This window comes from Amaranthus tricolor, chromosome 3 (assembly GCF_026212465.1).
Source record: "Amaranthus tricolor cultivar Red isolate AtriRed21 chromosome 3, ASM2621246v1, whole genome shotgun sequence".
Lineage (NCBI taxonomy): Eukaryota > Viridiplantae > Streptophyta > Magnoliopsida > Caryophyllales > Amaranthaceae > Amaranthus > Amaranthus tricolor.
The window spans coordinates 23,470,677-23,481,230 of NC_080049.1; the positions used below are offsets into that span (position 1 = coordinate 23,470,677).

Here is a 10,554-nt window from a genome sequence, read left to right on the forward strand (position 1 = left end):
ATATGTCGATGACATAATTTTAACTGAAAATAATTCTTTTAAAATACAAAGAATAAAAACACACTTGCATAATATTTTCAGTATAAAGAACCTAGGCAAGTTACATTTCTTTCTAGGCATTGAAGTAGCATATTTACAAGAAAAAATAGTCTTAACTCAACTAAAGTTTACAAAGGAATTGCTCAAACAAAGTGGAATACAAAATTTCAAAAGAACAATCACTCCATTTTCAACAAACCTAAAACTATTTGCACTAGAAGGAACTCTTCTACCTAAACTTTCTAACCACCACGAGGCCAGATCTTTTTTATACAACACAAATTCTAGTCAGTTTATGCAAACCCCTACAGACTCCCATTGGAATGCTTTAATGCATACAATGCAATATGTTCACGCAACTTGTGGTCAAGGTATTGCTCTTATGGGTGCTGACAAACTGACTTTGCAAGCTTTCTGTGATAGTGACTGGGGAGCTTATGTAGACTCCAGGAGGTCTGTTACTGGTTATATGCTTAGTATAGCTGACTCCCTCCCAATCTCTCTCTATATTTATAGCTCATTCTTGTAATCAATATAATGTATGTGAAATTCAGTTATCAAATGAAACAATTTTTCTCTTTCGGTTCTTGTGCATTTCTTGAATTAGTTTCTAGTTTCAACATGATTTACTTTAACTATTAGACGATCAATGCAACCAAGAAATGTAAAATTTGATTTGATATTTTTACCATAAGTGAAAATGTTTTCAAGGGAGTGATAATTATAATGTCATTTGTTTATATGAAGTAAATTAACATCAAAAGTATTGATTTCAATTTTAGGAATTTATTTTTATTAAATATTTAGAAATTTAATAAAGTTGTAATTTGTTTGACGTTAAAGAATTTTTAATATACTAAATAATCTTATATTGGTGTGTTTATTAAGTGAATTTCTAAATATTATAGGAGTAGAATGTAGAAATTTACTCTTAACGAAAATTATTAAATTTCAATGATTTTTAATTATTTTGTCAAACTCTCAAAAATCTAAATACGAACTTTGTAGGAATTCAATATATATATATATATATATATATATATATATATATATATATATATATATATATATATATATATATATATATATATATATATATATATATATATATATATATATATATATATATATATATATATATATAAAGAAGCCTCACTTTTTGAAAATTAAATAATATATTTTAGAATATTTTCTAGAAGAAAATTTTTTTCTAGCATACAATATGAGTTTTCAATTATGAAGGAGAACTTTATTAATATATATAAATTTGCTTAATTAATTAGAATGAAATTCTTTTTGTTGGAGGTATTTATGGTTAATTATCAATTAATATTATTTATATTTAAATTAGTAGTTTTATAATAAATGCAATATTTGGATATATTCATTTATTTTTTGTAGTTGGATAAATTGATGTTCTTAATTCTTATTAAAGTTTGTTGATATTTTCATATATTAAGAAAGAGAAGATGACCTTCACATTGAAGAGTACTAAAACATCTTTTCTTCTTCACTATCTTTGTGTCTCTTGATTATAAGTTTTTCACCTACCACCTTTTTGCAAGTCCGCCAATGTGTAAAACAAAAGGAAATAACTTTTGACGTTTATATTTTTACATCATTTAATCACGTATAATATATATATAATGAAGTTCTTACAGTTTGAATACATTAAAAATATTGATCGATCAAGCAAATTTAATTCGCAAACAAAGAATCAATATGTCAAACAGAAGTAACATAATTGCTAACATGATATGTGATCACCAATTTGCCACCAATATTAAATTACAAGGAAATATTTTAGATTCTAAATCAATTATGTCTTATTACCAACCAAATCAATAAAATGGAATCTATATATCTATACAATAGATTAATCTATACGATCAATATAAAGGTTATACTAATAAAGAAGCAATTTATGATACTTATCAATGGTACGATTAAAATTTTCCGCTCTTTTTCTTTTCTAAATAAGCAATGTTTATTAGCCTATAATAAAATATCATTCTGAACATTTGTTGGCCTATGATAAAAATTTTTCTTTATATTGATTAATTTACAAAATATTATTAGATAACACATTGATTACTTAGGTAAAAAATATTTTTATTGACGCATCATTCATAAATTATCATAAAACATATCATTGTAATGAATTAAAGCAAAATAATTATTATTAAAACAATCATTTGATGGATAATCTATTACCTAAATAACTACTACACATTTTAAGAAATTATGAAAAAAGAAATAGAATGTTCTTTTTTTGGTAATAATTTTTTCATAGATAGTTCATTTGGCTATTTTTGAGTTAATTGATTACAATAGTAATAATTATTTTATATTTCTTTTACGACTTTTGTGTAAATTAAATAGTTTAATTCAAAAATATTGTTTATTAAATAATGTTCATGGAGAATCCCTTTTTAAAAATCTATTTTCAACAAAAGCATTATCACTTAGTTTACATTTTTTTCAAAATATATAATAATACACCACTTACCTTAAAGATTAAATTTTTATTAATGTGTGATTAACCAATAATTTACAAAAATAATAGAATAAAAGATACATATAAAAGTAATACATAATTTTCATAATCCAACAGTAGTTTAAACCTTATTAAATAAATACTTTAATTGTTTTCAAATAAAATTGAATCATCAATGTTTTGGATTTAAAAATTCCTTATTAATAACTTAGTGTATATAATTAGTAAATTATATCAAAAAGCATTCATTAATCGTGTTTGACAATGTAGTATTTATTGATCTGATAAAAAAGTTGTGGAGCTCCGTAGCTTTCGGATAAGAACAAGTCAAATACTTAATTGAGTAGATATAGTCTGATTACATATAAGTTATATGAATCCAAAAAAACATTAATAATTCATTTTTTTCTTGCTCTCTATCTCCCATGTAGGCAACATATATTTCAACTTTATTGTTTTTACCCTTTTTAATTATATTCACACCTATGAATATGATTTATCATTTACTTATAATATCAACAAAAATAGAAATAATAATAAGAATTTAAAAAAGATTTTGTCTTTAGTTTTTGTATCTGTCGAAATCAAAAGTGTCTATCCTGAGGTGGCAAAGTTCATTTCCTATATATATATATACCTACACTCTTACTTGTTTCCATCATCTCTCAAATAATCAGTCTTTTCCCTCTCTTCTCTTTCTCTCTCTAACTACACCACATTCAATTCAACTCTCTATACAACACATTATATTCTCCAACTCAAATTAAACAATTTAATTTCCTACATTTCTAATAATAAACTTTCTAAAAATGACGATGTTGTCATCATTAGCAGCTAACAATGGACATGGTCAGGACTCATCATACTTCCTTGGTTGGGAAGAATATGAGAAAAATCCATACCATGAATCCGATAACCCGGATGGTATGATCCAAATGGGTTTAGCTGAAAACCAACTTTGTTTTGATCTTCTTGAATCATGGCTTTCCAATAACCCTGAACCTGCTTCTTTTAAACACAATGGTCATTCTATGTTTAAACACCTTGCTCTCTTCCAAGATTATCATGGCCTTCCTGAATTCAAAAAAGTAAGTATATATAACTCAATTAAAAATATAAACTGATACTCAGATAAAATATATATAACATATCTTAACATTCAACAATCACTGGGTTGAATTTTTGACGTGTTATAAATTCTATTAATTTTCAATATTAGCTAGTTTGAAAAAAATCTTAATTAAAGTAAAAGTTATTGACCATATAGCTTTGCTTGTAACAGGCTTTTGTAAACTACATGTCAATGCTTAGGGGGAATAAAGTATCATTTGACCCAAACAAGCTTGTTCTCACAGCTGGCGCAACCTCAGCAAATGAGACACTCATTTTTTGCCTGGCTAACCCTGGCGAAGCTCTTCTCTTACCCACACCATACTACCCTGGGTAAGTATTCTTGTTACATAATTTAATTATTTTGAAATATATACTCCCTTTATTTCAATGACTTTATCCCATTTGATTTGGGCACATTTTTTAAAGTAATTACTGAAGCGTTAATACTTTCAAACAGATTTCAAATAAAATCTCACTGTACTATATTGTCAAAAAAATTAAATGGGACAAAGTCATTAAACGTTGATAATAGTATACTCTTAATTTTGTGATCATTTATTGTAAATATTGTAGAACAAAAATTGAACGAAATTTTTTATGATTAATTTCAGGTTTGATAGAGATCTAAAATGGAGAACAGGAGCAGAAATAGTACCAATCAAGTGTACAAGCTCAAACAATTACAAAATTACGAAATCAGCCTTAGAAGAAGCTTATAACACAGCCAAAAAGCAGGGTTTAAAAGTAAAAGGAGTATTGGTAACTAACCCATCAAACCCACTTGGAATAACCTTATCAAAAGATGAAATCACCCTTTTACTTACCTTCATATCATCCAACAAAATCCATCTCATCAGTGATGAAATCTACGCCGGAACCGTTTTTAACGGGTCGGGTTTTCTAAGCGTCATGGAAGTCCTTACAGACAAGAAATGGGCCAACAACAAAGATTTAATCGAACGTGTTCATATTGTATCAAGTTTATCCAAAGACTTGGGCCTTCCCGGTTTCCGGGTCGGGGCTATTTACTCAAACGACCCACTAGTAGTCTCTGCCGCTACAAAAATGTCTAGTTTCGGGCTCATCTCAGCCCAAACCCAATACCTCTTAGCTAAACTCTTATCAGACACAAAATTCATGGAATCATACATAACCCAAAATCAACGTCGCCTTAAAGCCCGACACTCGATGATCGTGTCGGGCCTTAAACAAGCCGGAATAAACTGTTTAGACAGTAACAGCGGTTTGTTTTGCTGGGTAGATTTAAGGCATTTGTTAAAATCCCCAACATTTGAAGAAGAAATGGAGTTATGGAAAGAAATAGTGTACAATGTTAAGCTAAATGTTTCACCCGGATCATCTTGTCATTGTGCAGAACCGGGATGGTTCCGGGTCTGTTTTGCGAATATGTCGGATGAAACCATGGATCTAGCTCTATTACGGGTCAAAGATTTTATTGATATGAAATTAAACAGAAACAGTCATCATGCAAGGAAGAATTCTAGAAGAATCAGATCACTCAGTAAGTGGGTTTTTCGACTGTCATTTGACGGCGATAAGGTGCCGGAAGAACGATAGGTTCGGTCATTATTTGACCCATCCACGATCTGGGCTGTGAAGAATATCATACGATCTCGGTAAAAAATAAAAAAATAATAATAAAAAAAAGAAAATATATTTTTTTTTCTGATGAGGATTATTGACTAAATAATTAGTTAGTGTGAAAAGTAAGCACATGTGTCCGTGTAATTTGTTTTTTTTTATTTTTAATTTTTTTTCCCGCCGCTGCTGTTTTTAGTTGCTTGATAGGCAGGGTACTATTTTTCTGTTTTTGGAAGGGTCGGTCTTATTTTTTAAGGGATTGATTTAATTAAGTGATCAATTCCTTTTTAGAAGTGAGATTAAGAAAGGATTATAAAAAAATTATTGTAGCTGCACTCGGTCCATGTTGGACACGAAGTGGCTTTAATTTCATTTATACTATATATATTTATATACTTGTATTAATTAATTTCAATGTTACAATATTATTTCTTTCAAATATTACACTCTTGTAATTATACTTGTAATTTACTTGCATCAATAGTTTGATAATTAAGCATTTAGAAAACTTACAAATGTTTGTCCTAATTTGATAAAAATGAGCTCATATTTTAACTTTTTAAAATAAAAAATAATTTATATAATAATAATAATAATAATAATAATAATAATAATAATAGTTGTATAGCCTTTTTCTGGTGAATGAAGAATCTTTATTTGCCAAAAAAAAAATAGGAAAAATTGTTATAAACAATTCAACCTATTTTCAATCACCTGCCAATAATTCTATCTTTTGAAATTTTTTTAATAATCCAACTTTTATTTTCAGTTTGTTGTTTATAGACCCTTTAAAAAATGAGCTACTATATCAGGTTACCTCTCATCTTTTTCATTCTTTATAATAATCCAATCTATTTTCCATTACCTGCCAATAATCCCACCTTTAGTATTTTTTTTAATAATCCAACCTTTTTTTTCATTTTGTTGCCAATGGACCGTTCTAAAAGCTAAAAAAATTGCTATTATTTGTCAAGATCATCAAGTTGAACATTGCATAAATAGTAATTGTCTTTACATACATATCCCACCAACTAAGGGTATTCAAAAAATCCAACCTGCTTGACCCGACCCTCGACCCACATCCTAAATGGTAGGTAAAGTTTTTTAAAAAATAATATAATCCGGGTCAGGTACTCGACCCGCCTTAACCAGGTTGGGTCATGGGCTACAAAAATACATTGAGTCGAGTGCCCACCGACCCATTATGTATAATCTTTATCAAGTTGAAATTTAAAGGTTAAAATTTTATACTCAATATAATTATAAAAATTAAAAATATTCTTATGTTTTTTACTTCTATTCAAAGTATACTACCCCTTCAAATCAGTGGCAAAGAGAAATTGAGTATTTTAAAAATTATGGATTTAAAGAAATTAAAAGACTTAACATGTATGGATGAGATATATTGAATTATTATAAACTAGTGGCAAAGAGAAATTGAGTATTAGCTTCTTAAAGGGTTCATTGGCAACAAAATGAAAACAAAAGTTGAATTATTAAACAAAAACTCAAAAGGTGGGATGATTGGTAGGCAATGGAAAATAGGTTAGATTAATATAAAAAATGAAAAGATGAGAGATAACCTGATATAGTAGGTCATTTTCAGGCTGTATATTTAGCAACATATATGAGGTGAGCATCATGTGTTGCATACACAATTCTACCATAGGGGCTCTTGTGTGAATCTTAAAGCTAAGGGTTCCAATATATTAATATAACAATGAGTTTTTTCGTTAAGTTGGTTTCTTAACTGAATGTTATTCATCCTTTATGTCAAGTGAATATTTAGCGTTATGTTAGTTTTAGGTAAAGGTGTTCATTCCGATCATTTTTAAGTTGAGTCAAATTGGGTTCAGTTATAAAATTTGGTGAATATCAAATCGTCGGATATATTTTGAACAGTTTTTAGAGTCTTTGACTTATATAATAAAGCATTGTGGGGGATAAAGTTGGGTAATATGTCTAATAAGGTATTCCAACAAGAAATATTTTGAGTTCAAAAATATTCATTTGTCAAACTATAGACTAGACTATAAGTATATGTTAAAGACTACTTAACGCCTTGTAATTCTCAAATACTTAAATAAAAATAATATAGTAGAGATTCTACCGTTGATGTTCTAGTTTGTTAGTTAAGATCCCGTTGAAAAAAGCCGGTATTGTAGTTATTGATAATAATTTCACATGTAATATTACGAATCCCATAATTGGTTTGGTGGGTTATATTTATATACGAATACTCCATAAATACATATTCAAGTATTAATTTATTCTATATCATTATTCATTTCAATTTTCTGGTAAGGATAATAAATAATATCAATAAATCAAACACCAACCAAATAATGCCACGTGGCCAGATATATTGTGGATCACATTATGTTGCTTAAAACAGCACAAACAAGTAGTAGTAAATGATTATTACTACCAACGGCGAGATTAACGGCAAGTTTGGCCGGCTTTACTTCCTCTTACCCTTGAACCGACCACCACTGTATTTCATGGAGTATGTCTCTTGAACTAACGTTATTTGAGCCGTTATCGTAGGCTAAAATGGGTTTTATTTTCATGGAAAACTTTTAATATATGATTAGTCAAGAAAATTAGTAATACTTTTTATTAGGGATAAGTATAATTGGAAGAAAATAAAGTAGTGCTAGTTGCAACCATGGTTTGTGCATGGGAGTAAAAAAAGGGGGTTATTGTTCGTTGGATCTTTGGGGAAATTGGGTCGGAGAATCTCCTAATTGTAAGATAAAATCTTTGTGTAAGCTAACTTTGTGATGAATTTGTATTGATTTTCATAGAGTGCATTGTATTTGAATACATGGAATGAAATGATGTATTATATTACTCCTATATGAGTTCTTGATAAAACGAAGAAATGACCGCTCTCTATTGAGGAATGATTCTGAATTTTAATGAATGCTTGGAAAAATAATAGAGACATACTTTTATATATTATAATTACTAATATATGTAGACGTGTTATGTGATTTTTAATTGATAAAAACATTAACCAATAATTACAAATTTTAATAAGTGTCTGTTTTTAGAAAATATATCATGAAATTTGAAAAGTTCATTTGAAAAGAGTTTGGTGGGATATGTAATTAAGCTTTTTTTAAAAGTAGTAAGTTTTTTATTCAGAAATTATTAATGGTATTCTTAAATTTTTTGCACTTTATCAATGGTACCCCTAAGTTTTTTCGATTATCAATGGTACTCTCGTGTTTTTAAGCGTCTTACAACCGTAACCGTTTTTTTTCGTCGAAAATCATCCAAAACCGTTAACTTTTTTCTTTTTTCCTTTATTTTTTAAATTGAAAAATAAAGGAAAAAAGAAAAAAGTTAATGATTTTTGACGGTTTTGGACGGAAAAAATTCAAAAAGGTTACGGTTGTAAGACGCTCAATAACACAAGGGTACCATTGATAATCGAAAAACTTAGGGATATCATTGATAAAGTGCAAAAACTTAGGAATACCATTGATGATTTCTTTTTTTTATTTTAATTGATGATAAATTGACTCAAGATTTTTGACAAGAGTGACCTCAAAATTTAAGTTGAATCAACTATATAGCTTTTGCTTAGTTAGATCCAACTGATGAAGCGGAGTTATGAAGTTAATTTTTACACCTAATTAAATACGCATGCTAGTTATTTGTATTTGAGGACATTAACATTTGTAATTTTAGGGTTAAAGTAAAGCTACAATTTTATAAACGGTAGCCTATGTCCTACATAACATAACAATATTAATGAGTTGAGGTACGGTACGATGTTTTAACTTTAGGCCCTTGGCAAATGCCTACCTTACCTATGACCAAAAATGGCCATGTATGTTATGTAAGTATGTATACCACAGCCATTACACGTACTACTCCTATAACTTAAGGGTACCTTGTTTGCTTTGAAGTGTCTATTGTTGCTCATATGTGAGTTGTCTAACATTGAAAAGAGAAAATGAAAAAGATGTTATTTTATAAACTTGAGGAGAATCTCCTAGATTTACCAATTAGTTTGTATTAGTGAATCTTCTTAGGTCTTGTTAGGGTTACCTTAGCTCCTTCTTGTTTGGTTGCTTAATTCATTTAAAAAAAAAATTATCATGGTACTGGAGCTCGGTTTATTCTTGGTTCTTTATAACTATACATTTAATCAAACTAATGGTTTAGGAGCCTTTCATTGCATATTAATTCCCAATGAGGTTTGCAACCCATCTAGAGGGCTAAAAAATTCTAAGGTCACTCACATGTGAGGTAGAGTATTGAAGTGCACATTGTTGCCCTATACGAGTTTTTCCGCATTAGAGAAAAGACCTTAAAGTGATCAATTATATATAAAGTAATCAATTAAATAATCAGTTATAATTTTTAAAATAAATTCAATTTTGACCTTTAAGTGATCAATTTTAACATTGAAGTGATGAATTTATACTTACAAGTTTATAACTTGTAATTGATTAATTATTTTAAATTCTTTAATTTCAACGTTAAAATGATCAATCATTACAACATAATATACTTTTAATGGGATATATATATAGTGGGATTTAATTTAAATATCACTACTTTAAATTTCTAATGGTATATATAGTGCATTTAGTGACATTTATTAGACTTTTTTACAGTGTAGTAAAAAATCATATTAAAACTTTTTGCGACATAGTTACTAGTGACATTTCTCAAAAATGCCACTATAGACTACAGTAATAATTACATTTCAAATAAAGTGTCACCAAATCACTTTATAGTGGAATTTAAAATAAAAACTAAAAATAATTACAATAAAAATATAAAGGAAAAATTACCCTCAATAATCCAAGCTTTCACTGATTTTCCTACAATAATTTAAACTATCGAATAACCATGAATAATCTCACCTTTAGACACCCAACAAAGATCATGTTGCTCCAACAAAGGTAAAGCTTCATTCACTCCATTATATTTCCCCATCTCAATGAAAGTTTACTTATACTACCTAAGTTTGCGTAAATTTTTGCACATTCAATATCAAATTCCAAAATATTCACTATAGGATTTATCTCAAATTTCTAAACTAAAATATATAAACAACACAACATTTTACTTTTAATTGAAAGATTTATAAAATTCATGTTACCCACCAAAATAAATTAATGACTTTAGCTCAAGAACATCATAATTCAAATGGAAAAACTGAAACAATCAGTTAATTTAATAAAAAGTTAATAATTTTTTATTCAGCTAATTGCAATAATCTGAAGTCAAATTAAAAAATCTGATCGATGAGGAAAGCCAATTGCAACGAAAGAAAGAAG

At 28.1% G+C, this 10,554-nt stretch overlaps 1 protein-coding gene across 1 annotated transcript; it reads left to right on the plus strand.

Annotated features, from left to right (window-relative positions):
- Nucleotides 1-3,209: 3,209 nt before the first annotated feature.
- On the plus strand, nucleotides 3,210-5,683 carry LOC130808166 (1-aminocyclopropane-1-carboxylate synthase 3). The gene is made up of 3 exons (XM_057673625.1): nucleotides 3,210-3,624; nucleotides 3,819-3,979; nucleotides 4,261-5,683. Exons 1-3 carry the CDS (start codon nucleotides 3,346-3,348, stop codon nucleotides 5,225-5,227), a joined length of 1,407 nt encoding a protein of 468 aa, XP_057529608.1. The 5' UTR covers nucleotides 3,210-3,345; the 3' UTR covers nucleotides 5,228-5,683.
- Nucleotides 5,684-10,554: the final 4,871 nt, after the last annotated feature.

Excerpts from the sequence above, each read along its gene's own strand:
- LOC130808166 (XM_057673625.1), top strand. The coding sequence starts at position 3,346 with ATGACGATGTTGTCATCATTAGCAGCTAACAATGGACATGGTCAGGAC. Across the intron at positions 3,625-3,818 it reads GCCTTCCTGAATTCAAAAAA|GCTTTTGTAAACTACATGTC; the intron begins GTAAGTATATAT and ends TGCTTGTAACAG. Across the intron at positions 3,980-4,260 it reads CCCACACCATACTACCCTGG|GTTTGATAGAGATCTAAAAT; the intron begins GTAAGTATTCTT and ends GATTAATTTCAG.